General features: G+C 46.1%; 1 protein-coding gene across 6 annotated transcripts in view; it reads left to right on the forward strand.

The window, feature by feature from the left end:
• The window catches only part of MCF2L2 (MCF.2 cell line derived transforming sequence-like 2), a 317,180-nt gene that overhangs the window by 40,253 nt on the left and 254,157 nt on the right, over positions 1–22,770 (forward strand). Inside the window, exon 1 of one of the 6 annotated variants that reach the window (XM_089780738.1) lies at positions 13,598–14,058. The exons of the other annotated variants lie outside the window; for them this stretch is intronic. Coding sequence (XP_089636864.1) covers positions 13,995–14,058 — 64 coding nt within the window. The 5' untranslated portion in view covers positions 13,598–13,994. Of the gene's footprint in view, positions 1–13,597; positions 14,059–22,770 lie in introns of those variants that run through there. 6 annotated transcript variants of the gene reach the window in all.

Raw genomic sequence — 22,770 nt, forward strand, 5'->3', positions numbered from 1 at the left:
ATTAATTTTTTGTTTTTTGCAAAATGCAATGAAAATGTACATGCTTCCTTTGAATCTGGGGGAGGGCTAAGGATTAGGGGTTCGGTATGCAGGCTACCTTGGGGAAAGAGGACAACCCTGATCATCTCTCGCTGCAGCAGCTTGGGACTGGGTAAGAAGTGCCTCTCCATGGCTGCTGCAGCTCCAGCTGACAGCTGGGGGAGGGGTGAATATCCCCTGGCTAGGGCAAGTCCTTGTTCATCTGCCCCCTGCACTCCCCTGCCAGAGTGAGGAATAGAGCAAATTGTGCACTTTCTCCTCGCTCTCTGATAAAGGGGAGCATCCAGCAAAGTTCCTGTACAGATCTGGGCAGAGGGAGCTTCAGCCTCCCCTTCCTAAAGGGCACCTGAGAGGTGGGAGGCTCAAGGGGCACTCCTGGATGGGGGGGGGGGGTACACCCCCAGTCATCTCCTTTTACCTGCCTGGTGATTCTGTCTCTCTTCTGTATGGTTTTATGAGAACCAATCCCATTCCAGGCACATCCCATTTTCCTGGCACAACCAAACCCTGACTTTGCTGTAAGTTATGGTAAGAGGAAGCAGTGTATCCAGTTTGGTGGTCCTAGCTCTTACCATTTAGGAGGAGTTCTTGAACAAACAGATAAACTTTCTCAAATACACAGTAGATAGTGGTTGACAATCACTGAAGAGATGCTATCTAATACTATCATGCATTACTGCCGCCACATTCTAGTTTATAATTGCTATAAATTAATAGTGAGGGAGCCATGCAGGCCATGGGCTGTGTCTAAGTTCTCCTCTTTATTTCTAAATGAGAGAGTGAGGAGAAGCAAACACAGTCACTAAGCCTATAAAGTCTCAGCCAATTGCAGTTGTGAGCTTTCGGCATGTTACGATGACCTTGAATGAACGTAAGTGGGATAAGTCACCAGCTAGGATTGAAAGCCTATGAGCAAAGCTGGATCCTGACAGAGTAACAGGAGCAGCAAATTTGTGACAGCGGGATTTTTCTAGGCTCAGCCCATGGCTGCTTGGTGTAAGCGATGTGGGCAACAGGTGCCCAGGAATTTGCCCTTCACCGTTGTCCGAATAACGGAAGCAGAAATGAAATCCTACTACGAGTTCCTAAGGAAATGCATTAAACTCGAGTGCATGGCGAGGAAAGGTATGTGCCATTTCTTTGAAAGAGAGATCTTGCTTGGTTGCATCTGTGTGCAATTGTAATCAGATTTACAAAAAAAAAATTCTAGTATTTTTGAAAGGGCACTTTAATTGTCTAATGCTTTCTAGCCAGTTGTCAATAATTAAGAGAACAGGCCAGATTCAGAGGATGTTATAGCTGGACTGACTTCAATGCAGATTCTACAAGAGTAGAATCACCTGACCCAATATTTGCAGAAGATTAAACAACATAATTGAAATCCATATAAGTAGATATTGGACCTCCTGGATGATGTAAATGGGATAAAAGACTGAATATTAAAAGACTGAATTTTACAAACTGAGCATGCATTCCTTAGGCATGCCAAACTCTCATTGAAATCAACTGGAGGTTTGTGAGTGAAGGAGTTGCAAGACTGGGCCTTAAATTAGAATTTGACCCTCTTATTTCCTTCTTGGGTGTGACACTTTGGACTCCAGTGGCTAACACCAGAAATGAATGTAGCCCAAACTGTCCACATTTCCATGTTCTGTTGGGTTCTGACTGTGTGTGGGTTAGGGATTGTGTTTCAGTCTACTGCGATGTAGGTTGCTAAGGATACACATTTAAAGTTCAAGGCAGAGTAATCTACTTTTAGTCCATATGTGCAGGCTGACTGTGTAAAACGGTGCCCATGACGAGTTTAAGCTAGTTCCAAAATGCTTTTGGGTAGGATCAAATGGCAGATAATCAAATGGGCTGTCAGCTTTGTAATATGAGGGCTTAATTAATGGTAGTGCTAAGCACCCACAGCTCATACTGAAATCAAGGGAGTGTTTCAGGTGCTCAGTATCTCAAAAAAAAATCTGATCCTTTCGGTTTTCTCCTCTTAAAGTAAACATGACAGGCATCCTTACTTAGTGTTCCTTCTCAGTAACTGTTGGCACCCAAGAGTTAAATTGCATTGCTGGGAATCTATTTATTTATTTTTCAGAAGACCGTGGTTCATAGCATCACTGTTTTTCCCCCAATGTCCTTGTTACATTCTGCAGAACTTAAGTTTTCATGTTTTAAAAAAAAAATCTTGCCTTTTGCAGTTGCGAAATTTCTATGTTGTGTTAATTCTGAAGCAGAATGATGCCTAAATGTCAGTGTTGTGAGCTGTGCAATGGCTGATCATTGTAGCAGAACATTCTTTATTGCTGGAGATTGTGGGAAGAGCTTGATAAGAGAGGGGGGAAAATGCAAAGAAAAGATTAACCCACCAGCATTCTTCATATTGCTGTGCTCATTTTGTTGACCATTCTAACTCCCTGCTTATTCTCCCAGTCTTTTTTTTTTTTTTATATAAAAATACCCATCAGCCACCATGTGATGGGAGCAGAGCAGAGGTCCCAGACAATAGTTCTTGTTTCTGTGAAAGTGTGTCTGATGTAATCCAGTTAGTGCATTGGGTGACCGAACCAAACGCTCTGGTTTCAGATGCCCATGAAATTTGAGTTCTGAGTCTAGATCTAAAGCTAGACACCTCTTTGGGCCTTCTCCCCCAATTCCACACGTAGGAGGATTTCAGACCCAAATGTAGTGGCTTTGAATCCTCTCCAAACAAAGGGTAGAAAGAGGAGTTAAATGGAAGGGAAGGAGAAAGAGCGTCCCCTGCCTTTTTGTTGCTGGTTGGTGTTGAGTAGATACTTTTTGTTCATATTATGGCGGTGCCCACTCAGGATTGGGGACCTCTTGTGTTGGGCACTGTCCCTTGGAGACTACGGTTTCCAAGATTGTAGTGAGAAGATCTGTAGGGAGCAGGACCTGTCTCCTATATTCTATGATCCACAGGGGTGTCAGGACTAGTAGCAGAGCATTCTCAGCTGAGGCCCCCTGCCCCGGTTTTGAACTTGCTCCCCTTAATAGCCTGACAGAGCCTGGTCACAATTGCTATAGGTACATAGACGACACAGATTTTAACAATAGGATCTGTAGTTATAATGCACTTTACCAAAGGATAAAAGTGCTTTACAAGTGCTAATTATTTAAGCTGCACAACACCCATGTAAGCTGGATAAGCATCATTGTTCCCGTTTTACAGATGGGGAAACTGAGACCAGGAGCTCCGGTAACTTGCTCAAAATGATATAGATTCTTTATTGGCAGTGATGGGAATAGAAATCAGAGGTGACATTATGGACACATTTTAAATCAATGACACAACTCCCACAGCATTCAGTGAAGTCAAGGTTTCATCCCAGAAGTCTTGATTCCCAGTGCAGTACTCTAACCACTAGGAAACATTGCCAGCCTGCAATATTGCAGTCTGAAATGTGGAACAAACCAAGTGGTATTTGGTGCTTTTATGTAAAGAAGAACTTTCCTGCCACTTGGTTACTCTGTAGTTTTTGGGCATGTTGCTAAAACTTTCCGTGCCTCCATTTCCCCATCTGTAAAATGGGAATACTACTTTCCTGCCTCACCAGGGGTACACGCTAATGTTAATAAGCATCATGACACAGTGGTTTGAGACCATGGGATGCATAGGTGCTGGAACTAGGGAGACTGAAGATGTCACCGCACCCCTGGCTTGAAGTGGTTACAATTAGGTTCAATGGCTCTCAGCACCCCGACTTAACAAATTGTTCCAGCTCCCACAATGCAATCATGGCACAACATAGCTGACAGCACTGGGAGCTGCCTCCTGCATATAAATATGCTAATAAACTCTACCAGCTCCTCTCCTATTCTGCGTTGCCAACCCCAGTCAATGAAAAATCATCACTCAGGTCCTGAAAGGTCTTAACATTAGCTTTAAAAGCCTGAGACTTAAAAGATATGGGGTTCATTTAATTTCCTTCCTGGTCACAATTTTTAAATGAAAGTTGAGATTCTCCTGTAGTTGCTCGACTCAAGCAGCTGGGCATTTAAAGAAATGCACCAAACATTGCAAGACTCACGATGACATCAGCTAGGGTTACCAGGTGTCCGGTTTTGTACTGGAACACCCTGTTAAAAAGGGACCCTGGAGGTTCCGGTCAGCACTGCTGACTGTGCCATTAAAAGACCAGTCAGCGGAGCTGCAGGGCTGAGGCAAGCTAGTCCCTTCTTGTCTTGGCTCCACGCTGCACTCCAGAAATGGCCAGCAAGTCTGGCTCCTAAATGGGGGACCAGAGGGCTCCACGCACTGCCCCCACCTCAGACATCAGTTCCCCGCTCCCATTGGCTGGGAACTACAGCCAATGGGAGCTGCAGAGGCAGGGCTTGAGGGCAAGAGCAGTATGTGGCACTTCCTAGCCCTCCCAGCCTAAGAGCTGGACCAGCTAGCCACTTCTGGGGTGCAGTGCTGAGCCAGGATAGGCAGAGGGGCCCTATCTTAGCCCTAGTGGGCTACTGATTGGGAACTACCCAAGATAATCCTGCAGCCCACCCTGCCTCCCAATCCCCTGCTCCAGTTCTGAGGCCCCCCTCTCCTCCCATCAAAGCCTTCTCTGAATCCCAAACCCTTCATTCCCAGCCCCACACCTTGTGGTCGACTGGGTGTTCAGTTTTGTGAGAGTAGAAAGTTGGCAAGTGGCAATGCCACACTTCACAGCTGGTGGGCAAACTCTGGAAACTTGTATTTCCAAATCCATTGCTGGCAACCAGGAGGTGGAGAATATCCTGCTGAAATAGCGTTAGACCCAAAACAGATAATCTGCTTTGCAGCTGCTGTCTGTGGCCAAACTGGCTCTGTTCAAGGCCCCTCCTTCTTCCCTAGAACCGTAATGGACAATGCTCTCTATGATTAGAAAAGCCAGCACATCTTATCTCTGCTTCCATTGATCGTTCCCATTATTATTTGGCTGCATCAGTTTTGGGCTCCATACCTGCCATATATGCCACATTGTTTGGCTGACCTTCCTGTAACTCTGGCATTTCCAGCCCATGTTCTGTTCACTTCCACTCCACTTTGCAGCATGGCAAAGGTAGCAGTTTACTTGTAGGATATATCTACACTGCACCGTTATTTCGGGATACCTCCTGTATCCCGAAATAGCTACCCTGCATCTACACAAGCCGCCCGTTATTTCGAAATATTTTTTGAAGTAATGGACATGGTATTTCGCCATCCCAGTAAACCTCGTTGCACGAGGGACACGGGGTAGCTCGAAATAGTGTGTTGTTTTGAAATTTGGTGCCGTGTAGACGCGCCAAATTTCAAAATAAGCTATTTTAAAATAGTTTTGAAATAAGATGTGCAATTTGCGGAGCTCGAAGTGCATATCTTATTTCGAGTTTAGGGTGCTGTGTAGATGCACCTGCAGAAGAGACAAACTGGAGTGGCAGAGGCATTGTATACCAGACAAAAGATTTGTTCAAAGTCCTTTAATGACAGTGATGTCACACTTCTAGCTCTTGGGCATGCAGCATCTTGGGCATATCCCTACCATGCATCTCAACTGGAGATCGGATTAGGACATCTGCAGTGCTTTTTTTTCCCGGAAAGCAGGGGAAGATGCTGTATTCACTGTGGTTCCTGTTCCCAAGGAAACGGTTGCCATGGATTGTGCTCAGACAAATGACCTGGCATAATATTATGGATTGAAATTCCCCCAAAAATCGAATGGAAAAAGAAGTGTGTTAACTCAGCCCATACCAGTTTGCATTAACAACCTCAGTCCCACCTGCAATGGGACACACAGGGCATCTATTGCGGTCTCATGCACTCATGTATCCGTATGAAGATCATCATGGCCCATTGTGCTGAAGCTGCAGTGAGGATTTGACACCGAGAAGTTGTTTAGGAAACAGTTTGGGGCTAGTTAATTTCTGGAAGGTTCAGCTGAAAACAGCAGGTGGGCCAGAGAGACATGTATCACAGTAACAACACCACTCTGAATTGAATGTTAGGACCAGTGTTCCCTGTGAGCCGGGTGCTTGTGTGGACACTCAGGAGAGATACCAATGCCTCTCGGCCGATTAGCAGAGCACCTACAGGCTCCATTGCTGGCAGCATGTGTTGCTACTGGTGGTGCACATGCCTTGGTGCACATAACAGAAGTTATTCTGCACATGGATGGAAAACATTAGAGGGAACCTAGATTAGGGCCTCTTCCAAATGAGGCTGAGAAATGAGAAGTGGTAAGTGACTGTCATCAGACAGCAGTGCTGATGAACAACATTATTATTAATCTGGTTCTATTGTGATAGCACTTTGGACCCCAGGTCCATGACTAACACTCCTTTGTACAAGATACTGCACAAACACAGAATAAAAGGATGATCCTTTCTTCCAGAGAATTGATAGCTTCTGCCACCAGCAAAGGCTGGTCAGGCAAGCTAACACCCATCCTCTGTCTAGGGTGGGCTGTGCTTATGCATTGCTTGATAAACGCACTTTAAGGACATATTTCTAGCACGTATTCCCTGTCTTTGTACTTATATCATGCAAGAATATTGATGAACGGAGAGATATTAGCTCTCCAGTGATTTATTACATGACACCTTTTGTGTGCATATAGGAAGTGTGTTAGGGGCAGTGAATGTGCCAGCCCCAATGAGATTTACAGACGTAGTCCTGAACCACCAGTGAGCCTCTGTCATGCTGGTCTCTGTCTAGACAATCGGGTTTGAACACATTTATCCAAGCCTCTTTGGACAGCGATACTTCCCAAACCAAGGAAACCCTCTATTCTTCCTGTTCCTGGAGGACTTGAGTCACCCTCTCCTCACAGTAAAATATTATTCCTGGTCCACAGTGCTATATAAGCCTAAGGCTATGTCCAGGGCTGGATTAAGGGGGGGCAACCTATGGGGGGCACCCGATTGCAGCTGTAAGGGGCGCTGCGCAGCCTCCGCCCTCGGGTACGCGGCGCCCCTTACAGCTGCAATCAGGCGCCGTGTGGACCCTGCCCCCGGGTGCATGGCACCCCTTACAGCCTGGGGGCAGAGGCCACGCATGCGCCACATGCCCGCTACCTGGGGTGCAAGAATGGCTCGAGCCGGTACTGGCTATGTTTACACTGGGAAGGTTTGGTGCTGGAAGTGCCATCAACATGCAAAAGTTGCCAAAAGTGAAAAGAGGTCAAACCGGTTTTTCTGCCTCCCATTGTCGACATTTCGTGGCCACATCGCTAGCACCCTGTCAACAGATGAAGGAAAGCAGTGTGGGTGAGCATCCCACAGAGCAGTGTTGTGGGAAGGCAGAGCTGATCCCTGCACTCCTTGGGACTCCCTTGTAGCTCTGTGAGCTCTCCGTGCTGAGGAATGTCAAAGCAGCACAGCTGTGTCTCCAGCCCTCCTCCTTTAGCAGCGGTCTGCCTGCCGCTGTGTCCTTAGCAGGGCGGAACAGGAGCATTCCAAAGATTTGTTCTTTGTTGTTCCCCAATTAGAGCAGCTCACTCAGCTGTCAGATACTTCCCAGACCTTTGAAAGGTGGGGCACATGGCAGCAGAGATCACAAACCACTGAGCAGAGCCGTCAGGGCAGGCATTGTGGGATATTGGCAGAAGCCAGTTCTGTCTCCGAAACAAACAGCAGAGTCCACACTGGCTCTTTGTCGACAGTCAAGGGAGGGGAAAAGACAAAAGTGGCTCAGAGGGCTGGAAGTTTGTTGATACCCAAAACCGGGTGTTTTTCCCAACAAAAGTCGCATTGTAGTGTAAACGCTCTCACTGCTTTGTCTCCAAAAGGCAGGGTTTGGTGACAAATGCACCCATGTAGACAAGACCTAATACAGTGAATCTCCCAAAGACACTGCAGGAAATTGCCATTTGTGTGTCAGGCTGTTTTGCGTGGCCTTCGGTATCTGCCTGACTTTCTCTCTCATGACTTCGACCACAACTCCAGGAGAGGGGTTGTGGATTGTAAGCACAGACAAGTCCCACTTTGCAGCCTGGAATTACTCAGGGGTGGGTTTTAGGACATGCCACTCTAATCACTATCTCCCATTGGCTAGTTTAGATATTTCCAGGTGACTTTGGGAGATTACCTGTCACCCCTCATTCATTCTATGGGAAGCCTAAGTGTCTATCTCAGAGTTGGTGGATTGCGTTGTTCCAGTGTTTCTCCACCACCACTATCTAAAAGGCATTGCAATACCGATACCCCACTGTGGATCTGAGTCACTCTCTGCAGGAGGAAATCTCATCTTAATGAGACCAGGCTGGGATTCCATTGAGTTCTTTTTGAAAAATCTTCCTCCTCTTTCCGTGGTTAAGAAATTAAGAGGCTCCTTTTTTTCCCCAGCTGCCCAATGCCTTCCTGAGGATGCTCATTACAGGCTGTTTGATGTGTTAACTGCAGATTAAAAACATTCTGCTCTCACAGCTGCAGATTTCAAAGCCACAGAGCATTAAGTTAGGGAGTCTTTCTAGTTTCCTGCTTTTTTTTTAATTACAACTTCTTTTTCTTGATTTGTGTGTATTCGACATTTTTAATTTAAAAGCCTGCAGTAAGACAGCAGATCCCATTTGTTTCCCATCAGACCCCAGGGCAGGGGAAATGAACATAATAAATCATCTGGAAAGTGCTAAGGTCCCAAAGCCTGGTGTGAACCTATCTGAAATGCAGCCACCTGTGGTTTGAAATCCAGCAGCTCACCAAATATATCTAGTTGAAAAGGATTAGAGAATTGCAGTGAGAACAGTGGAGGTATGGCTTGACTCCAGCTTCCAGCTCATCTGAAGAAGTGAGCTTTGCCCATGAAAGCTCACAATATTATATATATAGTCAGTCTTTAAGATGACACAGGACTACTTGTTTTTAAAATTACATACTAACACGGCTGCCCCTCTGCGATTAATGCAGAGTAGGCATTACCATAAGTAAATGACGTTGCATTTAGACTGCCCTTATGTGCTGTCAGTTGCATGACCTTTTTGATTCTTTTCATACCTGGATTTTTCAAGGGCAAGCGAAACAGCCGTCTGACAGCAAAGAGATGTTGACAAAGGGTTTTAGGCAAGACATCTCTTGCAGAAGTGTCATCTCATTCCTATTCAAAAGTGTATTTCTGCTTATTTGGTTATAATGGAGGCTGCTGAGCTCCGCTCATTTATCAGAAGCATTGAGTCACTGTTTTGGACACTTCCCGCTCTCCTGCTGGAACGCTGCATCTTTGCTTTGGCTTGTATTGGTCTCTGAGGCACAGGGGTACATGGGCCTGAGGCTCTGCTCCCCAGAAGGCCATTTACGCTCTTAATTTTGAAGGGTTCTGTCACCCCCCACTCCACGCCAGAAGTGGTAGCGACCCAGATGAAGAGGACTTATATTCAGGGGAAGGATGGGGAGGGTGCTTCATAGGGCTCATTCTGTGGCCTCTTTCCCCCTCAAACCCATGCAAGTACGTCCACAGGTATGCACTGGGTCAGAGGTAGCAAGGGTCAGGCAGGCTAATCTGTGGCATCAACCCCTCTCAGGTCTGCGGGGGTCATGCAGGGTAAGGTAATGCTGCCCCTGTATGGGAGGGAAATTTCCAGTAATGGCTTCACAGTGAGGGGCTTCGTTTAGATGGTGGGAGAAAAAACACCGCAAAGGTGAAGAGGCACATAAGAAAACAGGGTCTCCGTGTGCGGCACGGGTAACACATTAAGCACCATTGCTACACTACACTGTTGATGCACAGAATGATACTATTGCAGAACTGGGTTATAAAGCAACTGATTCTGTTCTGAACAAACGGACAATAATTAGTTTAAATGCCCGGATTGAAACTGCTGCTTGTAGCCATAATGTTTACAGTGTAGCTACTGTTCCCTTATTTATCACATCTACTGTGTGTGTGGTCATGCCACTGACGCATGCTCAATCAAACTAGAGTGTTTTTATGGCAGGGCCCAATTCTCAGATGGTGTCAGTCATTGAAGTCCATGGAGCTGGACTGCTTTACATTGACAAAAAAGTTCTGGGTTTTTTTGGTAATGTGTATCTTTTATCTATGAGACTAACCAGGAAAGAACCAGTGATGTTTTCATTGCATACACTGAGCTAGAGGATGCTCAGATAATGTAAATTACTGTGGCTCTCTTTGAAGTTGACTGAACTCTGAGGCTTTACGTGTGCTGAGAACCTGGCCCCAGAAGATCCAGATAAGGCATGAAAGAGAGGCAGGGTGAAGTGGTCCTCATTAAATTATGCAAAGAGTGAACGTCCACTGAAATATACAAATCTGTCCAATGAAACCTGAAGGCGACTCCAAGTATTTTTTGGAGTAACAGGAATTGCTTGCTGGCTTGTATCACTGCAGTTTCCTGTTCCTTTTTGAGAGATTTAATGGTCTACAAAATCCAAAGCCATTTCAGTTTATGGGAGTCATCTTGAAAGATGAGCCACTAAATTCACTTGCAATTTAGGGGTTAATTCTCTGACACTTTGGCCTGACGTGTCCCTTCCTCCCCATGCCTGTCATTACAGGCTGGGCTATGCGGGGAGGGGGGAGAAAGGAAAAATGCTCGAGTGTGCAGTGATCTGATGCATTTGTCAGCCAACAAGATATAGGTGGCATCTGGCATAGAATTTGTAACTTCAGTGCTCCATAGAGTGAGTAACTCCTACTAGTGGAGGAGAGGAAAGCATGTCAGCAGAAATGACATATTCTGTCCACTAGAGGGCAGTGGGCTACAATTAGCCTTCCTCGGATTTTCCCCTAATACTTTGGGCATGTTTACACTCCAGCTCTGAAAGTGGACGTGTGTTCTTCAGACCCCTTCCAGTAATGACTGCAATGGCTGGTGTCCATATTACCCTCCTGCTGGTGGTGTGTGTCAGGACTGTGTGCACTGGCTAAAGACGGGCAGTTTGTGGGGGGAGGGGGCTCTTGCAGAAGTGAAGTTAAATCGGTGGAGCAGAGCACTTCCAGCGGCAGGACAAAGCTGTACTGGGTACAGTGACATAATTTGATTGACACAAGCTGCCTTACTTCAATTAAGTGTGTAGCAGGGGTGTAGCCCCGGGTGGGCCCGGTCACCCATTTAGCATCTCGGTCCACCCCTTCCTCCGCCCTGGCACTTGCCCCGCTCCACCTGCTCTGGCAGTCCAGCCAGAGAGCAGGATTACGGGCTTGCCCCCAGGCAGGTGGAGCGGGGCAAGCACCGGGTAAGAGGGTGGAGCAGGTGGGGTGGGAGTGCGCATTTTTATGGGACCCCTCGTGTTTACAGAGGCCCCTGGCCAGAGCATCTTTCTCTTTCCCTCCTCCCCACACCTGCCAGGCTAGCTAGGGGTGGGGGAGGCTGGCGGGGGGCGGGGAGAGGTAATTCCATCACTGCTACCTCTACCCTCATTGTTGCCCCCTCACCTGAAGTTGGGACCCACCCCCATGCCCCCTCCTGACTAGGCTATGGCATGGCTACACCGATGTGTAGTGCAGACTAGGCCTTAGACTTACCCTCTATGTGGGTATTTCACATAGATCAACCTAACCACTGGAACTGCACGCTGGGGACATAGACTTGGCTGCAGACACTTTAACTGCATGCAAGTAGCATTTGGACTAGAGCATTGAGTTGCCGGTACTAACCAAGCCTCTTTCCAGGGAACAAAGACGATATGGAAAAGCTTGATATAATTCACCCACCCGTGGAGGGCACATTTCACATGTATAGAAGCTGTTATGTCACACATCTTCAAGTGATGTTCTTGTACACAATTTAATGGAAAAATTAAGAAGAAAATTAAAGCCGTAACATAACAATTGTCTTGCCTTGTTTTCTTGGGCTCCCTTTATCGGTCTTTTTCCACTTCTTGTCTTTGACTGTGGACTCTTTGAGGGGAGACGCAATCTTTTTTTATTTGCATATAAATGGTGAGGCTCTGCTTCGTGCTTTGGGGTCTCTTAGATGTGTCAGAAATTTATAATAAAACCCAGTTACTGATAACTTACCAGTGACATTGTAATGATGTCCAGTCTGGGAACTGCCTATGGGGCTTGAACCTGTGAAATCTGGATCTATAAACAGGTTTCTCTACCGTTTTAAGTGAAAGGATTCACTCCGTTAACATGGAGGCAGTTGTAGACTCAAGTCTCCGCATCCCAGCCACCATGGGGGGACGGAGCCATGCTGCATTATGGGTTATGGTGCATACATAGTGTGCCTTGTTAGAAGGAAGTGCCCTGCAGGGAGAGCTTTGGGTCTGTGAAGGAGAAGCCTTGTCAATGAAACAGCTACTAAAGCGATGACTTGGTCGTTCAGTCAATCAAGATCAATATGTTGGCCCTGATCATGCCCGTGCTTAAGCATGTGAAAAATTGTGCTTACAAGTGAATGTATGCAGGGGGTTCAATGTGTGCAGGCTCGGAGACGTTAATGCAACTGACATGCGGAGACGTTTAGCCCTGGTCTACACCCCAGAGTTGTGTCCACATATGGCAGCTGGCAGCCACCTAACTCAGTAAACATCTACACCGACCTACATCGCTCGTTATGCCGACTTATCTGCACCTCCGTGAAAGGCCCCTCGAGCCAATATCGACATAGCCAGGTCGATGCAACGTCAGCAAAGAGGCTGCATTGCTTATATCAACTGTTGCTGCCTTTCAGAAGCCAGTCCACAATGCCGCACATGGATGGCTGGATCGGTGCAAGTGCTCTTGGTGAGGATGCACTGGCCTGACGCAAGGATCAAAATGCAGACACGCACAAGTGTGTGTGTGTGTGTGTATATATATATATATATATAGAGAGAGAGATACACCATCTCATAGAGCTGGAAGGGATCTTGAGAGGTCATCTAGTCCAGTCCCCTGTGCTCATGGCAAGGCCAAGTACCATCCCTGACAGATTTGCCCCCAAATGGCCTCCTCAAGGATTGAGCTCATAACCCTGGGTTTAGCAGGCTAATGCTCAAACCACTGAGCTATCCCTCCCCCAGTAAGTGACATAATTATTGTGGTGGCCATATGCCAATGTAAGTTAGGTCAATTTAATTTTATAGTGGAGAGATGTCCTTTATTTTTAAGTGCAGTATTATAGTAATATATTAATAGTAATATATTATAGTAATATAGCTAACACCTCAGTAAGGGTACTGCGTTGTAGCTGCAAACCCACACCCTATGGTGGCACTGCTGTAGTCCATAAGATTTGGGGGGAATTTTAGGAAATTCTATTTTTTTTAATGATACCCCATCAAATTACTTCTGCTTAGATATCTGCTTTATATTTGCAGATATCTGCTTTATATTTGCAGATATCTATGGCTATGGACGTCGATATCTGTATCTTATTTTTGCAGATACAAATTTTGTATCTAGAACTCTTGCAAATCTGCAGCTATCCCTTTTAAATCCGCAGGTCTCTGTGGATGCAAGTATCTGCGGCTCGTTTTTGCGAATGTGGCTACCAGTATGGTCTCCAGAACCCTGCAAATCTGCAGCTATCTGCTTTATATCAGTGGGTATCTGCACTCCTGGATCATTTTTGTACCTGCGCAGGGCTCTGCTTACACTAAATCCATTGAGCAAAAACTCTGTTTGTTCGGTGTAGGTATTCATACTGCTTATCGCTCTAGTGTCTCTCTAAACATCCAAATGCCTAACTAAGAGTCAGAGGGGAATAAGCCCAGCTGTACCTCTCAGAAAGTTATCGATTGGGTATTGCGTCGGTCAAGCCCCTGGTGGCTTGTGTCACTGCGCTATGAAGCACTGTATCTGATCTCTTTGTCTGGGTGCGCACCAAACAGCCAGCAGCCCCATCACAATCTAGGACAGATCTGCCCTGCACCAAATCTGATTCTCTTCCCCCGCCTGATGCGAACTCATTACTACAGAGAGACTCCAAAGGAGCAGCCAGACAGCTTGTGAGATGAGGCAGGCACATGGTTTTGTGTGCGAGATGTGCAGAGGGGGAGGCATCCCTTTTTCAGCCTTGTAAACAGACTTCAGAAGCGAGATGGGGATGGCAGTTTGGAGAAGAAGATCCCAAGAAAGGCCCCTGGATCTCTTCAGGAAGACAGGTTGGCTTTGTGTAATCCTACTTTTTTTGCTATTGTGCTTCTGAGGTGCACAGGAAAGGTGCTACAGGCGACGGGGTCCTATAACAGCCGAAACAAGGAAATACTTTGGAGCCGGCTCCGGAGGCAGCAGCTGAACATTTCCGCTGCTCGCCAGCTGGAGGGTCGCCTTGGGCAGCGATCGTAAAAAAAGAATTGGTTATAAAACGATGATGCTTTTGTGAGGAGATAAAGAACTAATCCGGCGGGTAGGATGCCGAAAGAGGTCACTCCATCTGAAAAACAATCTGCTGGCCAGGCTGGGGAGTGATGTGTAATGACTCCCACCGTCCGGTCTGTTTCTCTCGAATGACTTCGCCGTGTGCCAAAGTAATATAGCAAATGTACTAGGCATTATGCTTTGATTGCTAGATTTGGAGTCTGCCGGATACTATTTGTCACTCACAATGGACTTTAAATAAGCGGGTGGTGAAAGATGAAGCTTCCTCTTGTTCCATCCTGTTAACAGAGCAGGGAGTTTTTAAAGTGTTTCCTCAGTGTTGTGAAGCTAGGACTTTAGGCGAGAAGGTAAAATAAACCCTAGCTCTGGGGGAAAGCCGAAATTAAAAACCATTCCGAAATGTTTGTTGTCTAGGGACCAAATTCTGATGTTGGTTATATTGCTGATTGCTTTAAATCTGGAGTAAATCCATTGAAGTTGTAACTGAGATTAGACTCTGGTCTCGAATGTCTTTGTAATTAGGGGAGTTTCTACTAGCTAGAAGGCATTTTTTTCTTCGAGCTTTCTGAAACTGACTGTATTCTCCATTTCAAACAAACTCCTATTTTATTTTGCCAAAAGACATTGAAATGTTGTGGGTGAGTCGTTTGGGGTTGTTGGTTTTTTTTTTGGCACTTCATAATATAAAAATGTTCACAATAAGCATAATGTTCATTTCCTGCATTCTTTTACACTTACAGCCCTGTATGATTTTATTACACTGCTATTGGTAATGATTACGCGGATCTGCATCAGAAAGCAAAGAGTTTTTGAAAGAACCTAAAATCTGAACGGTGAATACATACACAGACCCTCCAGAATTAATTATTGCCTTAATAATCTGCAATCATCATCTGCATACAGTTATAGCAAGCCTTTTCTGAATTAAGCCTGGTCATAGAACTCCTTTAAGACATTAGCTGCATATTTAAGTTTTTCTGGCCACCTAGCTCAAATTCAGAAGCTAAATATTTTTGCAAATCCTAAAGATGCGAACTCTTTCTGGCAAAAAAAGGAATCTGATTTATTTTCACTTTCTTTCCAGAAGCCCTGTGGGGGGGGGGGGGGGAGGAGGAATTTGATTTACTGAGGGCTTTCAAATTGTTCTCCCTTAGTCAGACATCGACAGCTCATTTCACTAGAGATGGTTAGACTGGAAAAAATGACCCAAGCGTTTCCTTCCCACTAAAGAGAGGTCTGTGCCAAAGCTCTCTTGCAGCTGGCATGCTGCATTAAAACAAAGCAGGCACTAGCAGTCGCACTGTGTGCGTAGCAGCAGTAAGGATCTGCTTTGCCAAAGTCCGTGTCGGTCAGCCACCCTTTCCAGTCTGGTTGCCTCCTTTATGTTGACATATGACCCAAGAATAAATATGTCACTGATCTGTTAACGTTAAAAAGGAGCCCTGAACAAGAACTCTGGATCTGCCTCTTCTCCCCCCCCCCTTTTCTGGACAGACTTGGGTCTGACTCTCATACCAGATTCTGAATTTCCTGGCAGTGGTATGGGAACATTTTTTTAAAAGTGGGGGTGTTGCACTCCCTTACCCTTGTCCACCCCCACCCCCAGCTGAGGCCAGCACCAGGCCCCCAGCATACAGGGCTCAACCTGGGACCCCAGCAGGTGGGTCTGGCAGCAGAGCCCCTGATGTGCGAGGTGGCAGTGAAGCCTCCGGCACATGGGGCCAGCACCTGGGACCCTGGGTGTGGGGCTCCAGCTGGAACCCTGGGCGTGGGGCTGATAGCAGAGCCCCTGGCATTCATGGTGGAAGCTGGCAACCCGGTGCCTGGGGCCAGCAGCAGAGCCCCCATTACATGGGGCCAGCAGCTAGAATCCAGGCACTAGGCTGGACCTAAGTGCTGCCCCCAACTCTTAGTTCCTGCGCCTATGCTTCCTGGCTATCCCCAAAATCTCTAGAAATTGTATGAGCAAAGTATTTAAGTACAGTATATGCTGATCTTTAAGTGCATGCACAATTTTTTTGGCTTCAGTACCACTACATTTGTGCTTTAATTTTAAGCACATGCATGAGGCCATGATCCAAACACCCCTGAATCCTAGATCCCAAGTTTGTGGCTCAGTCCCATGTCAGTGGAAAAACAAACACCTATGTAGTAGAGGAAACACGGCCTGATTTAAAATGAACTACCTAGGAGAAAATGCACAGGGGCAGCTTGCTGGGATAAGTTACCACCTAGCTAATGTGTTTGGGGGCATCTGAAGAAATTTTTGATACCAAGCCTCCATGGCAGTTAGCTCTTGTGTGTGGAAAGTAAGGACTTTATTACTCTAAGGATAATAGTTTTTTTCTTCCCCAATCCTCTCTGCTTAGCTGACCCCAGGCATAACATAGGAGTACCAGAGTCGACAGGAGTCAATCGGTGGTTGATTAGTGGGTCTTTACTAGACCTGCTAAGTTGACAGCCAGTGGATCGATTGATGAAGCATGGATCCACCACACAGTGGAGACAAATCCTACATTCCATCAGCTGGACAAAAGGCCCCTCAGACCCTCTCTTCAGCCTACTTTGACTAATAGGTCAAGGAAAGGCAAGGTCAAGGAAACCCTATTTACATCAAAGGGAGTCTTTCAATAGGTCAATGGTCTTTGGGTCCAATACTCAGTTAACATCTGTGGGAGCCGTGGAACAGCTATTATTTGCTGTATGCTACACTGTTAAATTCCTGGAAAACTATTCTCAGCTGCCCTTGTGTGAGGCAGAACTGATGGAGCATGTGACAGAGGAGACTGGCCTGGTGCTTTTCTTCATGGAGACTTCATTCTTGTTCCTTCCTACCTCCTTTTCTGGGGTTGAGTTGAGCATGTGGATCTCTTGGTCCTCCAGTTACCAGAGTGGACCAGAGTATAAAGCACAAGGAACTTAAGCAAAAAAAAAAAAAAAAAAAAAGAGCATCACCTCATTTTATTAAGTACTTCAGAGTCAGGTGTGTCCCTGGCAACACATTAGATGGGACAGGCTCTTAAGTCATTCTGATTGAAAGGCTATGGCTGATCTTTGAGCATGGAAAAACATCACCGCCACATAGGTTCCTTTTAATCTTCAACTGCCTCCCTGTCATTTGGAGCTAAAAATGAGCAATGTGAGGCTCCGGAGCCAGGAAGGCAGACCACATGGTGAAATGAACCAAATGGAACTTGAACAACCTCTACTGAACGCTTCAGACTGGGAAGAAACATTTGGAAGTCCTCCCACAATGAGGCACTGAAGCAAAGCTCTGTGGTGGTAGCTGCTCAGGATGATGGATGCTGGTCTGGAGTTAGCATTACAGGGAGAAGAAACTTCAGAGAGGATTTGCCGTGTGATGCAAGATTTGTGTGGACAGTAGGTCAGCTCCTGCCCCCTGGTCATTCTGGGACACTGTTCTGAATTCAGAATAGCTTCTTACGATTTTTACCCTTTTCCTTTTGTTTTAATGGAAACATATAGAAGCCGCCTGCAAGACTGCAGAAGTTGCTTCCTATGTTTGGGAGTGCACCAGTGGACCTCCCCTTTACACTGTCCTCTGGCTGCCTCTGCTTCCCAAGGGACTGTAAGTGCATCTGCAATGCATCATTTGAGTCAATAGCAGTTTCGTCCAACTCCAGGTGTATGCTACAGCCAAAGGTCGGCTTAGAGTATGCAATTCCAAACACGTAAAAAAGGTAGCTGGAGTCAATATACCTTAAGACAAGTTTCAATGCCATCCTCACAGTGGAAGGTCAGTGGGAGAAACGCTTCCATCAACTTCCCTTACTCCTCAGGAGGAGGAGGAGTACCGGTGCTGGTGGAGGTTCCCTCAGCATTTGATTTAGTGGGTCTTTACTAGACCTACTAAATGGAACCCCAGAAGATAGAACGTCAATCCTCCAGTAAGTGGAGACATAGCCTGAATAAGAGTGCCAGGTCTTTAATCTGCCTAGCCTAATACACCTGCTTTCCTGCAGCATTACAGCCGTGGGAACTGTTACTCCTAAACCTCCCAGATTAGTCCATTCTGTCCTGGGAATGAAACCAAGATTTCAAAGGGGCTCAGAATTTTTTTGAACACAGAAGTTTTTACACTCTCCAAACCCTGCAATGCTCCCATGAAATTAATTTTTTAAAACAACCTTAATAGAAGTTACTTGTTTGCCAGCAAATATTCCCTTGCAACATTTGCAACCCAAATACTGCAGCACGGTGAGCCTGTAAGAGAAAATGACTTCAGTGATTCCATTGGAAGAATAAGTGGAACTGCTCTTGTTGACTTTCATTGAGAGAGTTTTAAAAAGTAAAAAAGAAATTGTCGCAAATAGTGATCTAAAGTAAATCTTTCTGGTTTTCATAATCCAAGGTGCCTTTTATAGTTGCCGGGTGGTAGGCGTGTGGGGGAAGTGGTTTGTTTAAAATACATGGATTGACATTTACAAAAGTGAGGGGGTTTGAGAGAGAGCTTCTATAAAAATCAAAAGGAAGATACCTGCTTAAAATTCCCTAGATGGCTTTGAAAAGCTCAGCCATGATGTTTAAGATGGCTAAATTCTCTGAAACAAGGCAAAGGAACATTTGTTTGTGTATTGAGCCGATAGGGTTTATTTAAAAAATGTTTTCATTTCCTTTTCTCTTTGCAAACTAAGCAGAGTGGGGTGGTTTCCCACTCCACCCTCTGGCCCCAGGGGCTCAACACCTGCAGCTCCTAACCAAAGTGAATTGGGAACTGGTCACACTCAGTAGCCTTGAAAGTCATGGCCTCTATTTTAATTGTACTGCAATTTATTTTAAGTCCAGTATTAATCTTCAGTCCTTGTATTTCTGGTAAAATCGCTGACCCTGTGCACATTCCTGCGTGGGGCTTTTTTGTTTTTTGTTTTCACCTTGTCACTCTGAATTTTACATTCCGGCACCGATGTCAGATTTGTGCCCGTTTGAGAGCGGAGGACCTATCTCTCCTCTCATCGCGGACGAGCCAAGTGGGAATTAGGACGGCTTCCTTCATGAGTTTGAGACGGGTTTTCTTTCACCCCTAGCTTGTCTGCCACACCCCACAGAACATGATGTAAACAGCAGATGCATCATTCCACCATCAATAAGGATGGGATCTGATGAACTTTTCTCTGGAAATTTGTAACCCACAAACCCCACATCAGCAGCTTGAAATGACAGGCTGATGCCATTCTCCAGCACAGTCACAGCAGGCAAGGCAGTTGTAGCAGCCAGTCCCTGAAAAACAAAGAAACCCCAGTGTCCTGTTACGGCTGATTGCCTCACTGCCTTTCCTTAAGCAATCATGACTCAAACAAGCAATTGCTGTGTCAGTCTGCTAGACAGTTGCGTCTTTCACCCTGGCAGCTCGCCTCTCCGGCGCGCCTTTGGAAACCCTTCATGGTCATTAGCGTAGAAACTAATTCAGTTTTGCTCAGCGAGGGGAACAAGACGTGTTTGTAATCAGCTGTGGACGGTGCAGCTCTCTTGGGAGCTGGTTTTTGCAGACTGTGCTCCAGACCTGCCAGGAGAGAGGGGGTGAAAGTACCCCAGTCTGAAATGCAGCATCCTGATTAAAAGGAAAAAGAGTCCCAACACCAAGAACCACGCCTGATACCATCTACATGTTTTGTGAATCTATAATGTGCTACCAGACCATTTGTTGTTTTTTAAGTTTATCCTGTACAGATTAACTCAGCTACCCCCTGAAGCTCCCGTTTTGGAGCCAGGAATCACAAGGCGTAACTGATGAGATTCTATTCCTGCTGCTTCCCCCCCAGGATCAGAAAGAGGAGCCAGGCCAGACAGATGGCTACTATAATTGCTTTATTTCTTCAAAGAAGAAAAGACCCCAGTGTGCAGCATTAATTTATGGGGCCTGATTCGGCGGTGACTTATGCCATTCTTACGTCGGTATCACTCTAGGGACTCTGCTGGAATAGCTCTGCTCTCATGTTGCTATAAGAGGAGGATCGGACCCACATGTTCTATGTTCCGATAGGGCCAAAGGGATAGATTCCCAGGGAAACGTAGGGGTGATTGTCATGAATCCACAGCATCGTGCAACGCCCCCATATTTGGAACAGTTTCTTGGAGGAACCCCGTTAGGGTAGACATGGCCTCACGACTTCCTTGGACTGAACATCTGCAGTTCTAGTAGCACCTCCTGCATCTTGCCATGAACTCTGTTCAGTGATTCCAGTCGAGGTAGACTGCGTCGAGGTAGCGACTAGCCCGCCATTCAGTTATTAAAGCACCACGCCAAGTATTTGTGTAATGCCAACAGGCGGCACCGAACCTGGGATCTCTGGAGCTTCGTGCATGAGCCTCTATACTACAGCATGAGCTAAAAGTCAGCTGGCTCTCCGCAAAGGCTGTCGAGCAAACTCTTTCTGTCTCTGAACGTGTTCTAAGTGCCACTACATCATCTACATGTGACGGTGAATTGGAACACAGCCTAGGAAGTCGTTAGGAGAAATGAAGGTTAAAACGTAGTCTAAGTCCATTCTGGTTGGGCTAAAGCCAAGCCAAGCTGTAGCAAACTGTGTAAAGACCTTGTGTCTCTCTGTCTGACCATGTGGGTCAGTTCCCTTGTGAGAACCACTCTCAACTCCAACAGCCAATTCTTATTCCTCACCTCCCAGCTCTCCAGTGCTTTGTTCTCTAGCTGGAGTCCTTGCTCAGCTTCCCTGCTGAGAGGTGGAGAAATCCATCTCCCTCTGAGTCATTGGTTGTTAGGTGTCAATGGCTTACTGGCTGGATTTGCCATTGTTTTGGATTTTCCACTGATCTGGGGTTGGCTTTGGCCACTCCTTTTCAAATGACTCCTTCAGGCTCAGGTATAAACGTTGCAAGGCTGTATGTCTTCCAGCCTCCCCTGAGAGCAACCAGTCCTCCGCCCACCCTCAACTGTTGGGTAGCCATGCAAATCACAGGGGAAACTGAGGCACGCACACAATTCATAAAAATGTAGAGAAATAGGTAGTGTGTCTCAGTGGTGACTTGGAGGAAGAGAAAGAGCTCCCTTATAATGCTTAGTCCAGTAGTTAGCAGTCACTTGAGATGAGGGAGACGCTTGATTCTGGTCCATCCTCACCGGAGAGAGGGAGGAGGAATTTGAACTAAGATCTGCTTCCTCTCTGATGAGTGGGGGATGACATGGGTCTCCCAGTCTGTCCTGCTTTAAGCTGTTCCATGGTGAGTAAATCATTTTCAAAGCCATTGAAGCAAGAGGACGGAATCCCAGGTCTCCCACCTCCCATGTGAGTTGCTGTAACCGTCCGGCGACAGAGCACTTTCATGTTTTGCTCTTAACTCCTTCAGGAATATGGATGTTGCTACCTTTGTGAAAGTGATGCCCCAATTTGGCCAAATTGCCAGCCATGTTCACACCTGCTCATTAGAGACTTGTTCAAATCACAGAACACTGGAACTGGAACTGGAAGGGACTTCAAGAGGTCATCAGAGCCGGTCCCCTTCCCTCACGGCAGGACCGAACACTCTAGACAGTCCCGATAGGTGTCTGTCCAACCCGCTCTTCAGTATCTCCACTGATGGAGATTCCACAATCTCGCTAGGCAACTTATTCCAGTGTTTCACCACCCTGACAATTTAGGATTTTTTTCTAATGTCCAACCTAAACCTCCTGTCATGGCTCCTTCCGCACTCTGGCACGATAAATGCAGAAGTGGGGGCCAGCAAAAGTCCCTCAAAACCTTATCTACCAGACTTGGTATAAAACTTCCTCTCAAAATCTTAACAACCTAGATTTTGGGAATAAAATCTCCACTGCCACCACCCAAGTATTGATACAAAGATCAGGGGAAAGATTACTTGGGAAATCTCACCCCTAAAGTACAAACCAGGACACGACCATTAACCAATACCAAGTTAATAAAAAGGAAAGAGAAAGAACTTTTATTATCACCACAATATGCCTGTTGCAAGCATAATGACTAGATGAAAAAGTAACAAAATAATATACTCACGGAGGAGAAATTTACCAGGGGCTAGGGACTTAGTTACAAAGGAGAGCAAAACCCATTTTTAAATGCACAGACATCACATCCCACACCCAAACCATAAAACAATAAAACCTAACAGATTTATCTAAACTTTATCCTACTTACAGACTGTGAAGAATGGTTTCTTGGAGAGAGAGACCTGTCTGTCTCTCAGTAGCTGGAGAGGAACTAACCCAGAGACAAAGGAAGGAAAAAACCCCAAATTCCTTTGTCCCAGTTTGAAATTCCTACCTACGTTGCTATTTTTCAGGGGGTAGCCAAGTTACAGAAAAAAACAAATGGGCTGGTCGCACTTTATAGACTAACAAAACGTGTAGATGGGATCATGAGCTTTCATGGGCACAGCCCACTTGTTCAGATGACCGGAGTTATGAGTAGGGGATATGAAAACTCGAAATAATAGGAGAGGGGAAGGCGAGGGAGAAGGAAAAGAAAAAAAAGGAAAAGGAAGGGGTGTGTGAGGAGAAAAAC

This window comes from Pelodiscus sinensis, chromosome 10 (genome assembly GCF_052426305.1).
Source record: "Pelodiscus sinensis isolate ZL-2025 chromosome 10, ASM5242630v1, whole genome shotgun sequence".
In the NCBI taxonomy this organism is placed as follows: Eukaryota; Metazoa; Chordata; order Testudines; family Trionychidae; genus Pelodiscus; species Pelodiscus sinensis.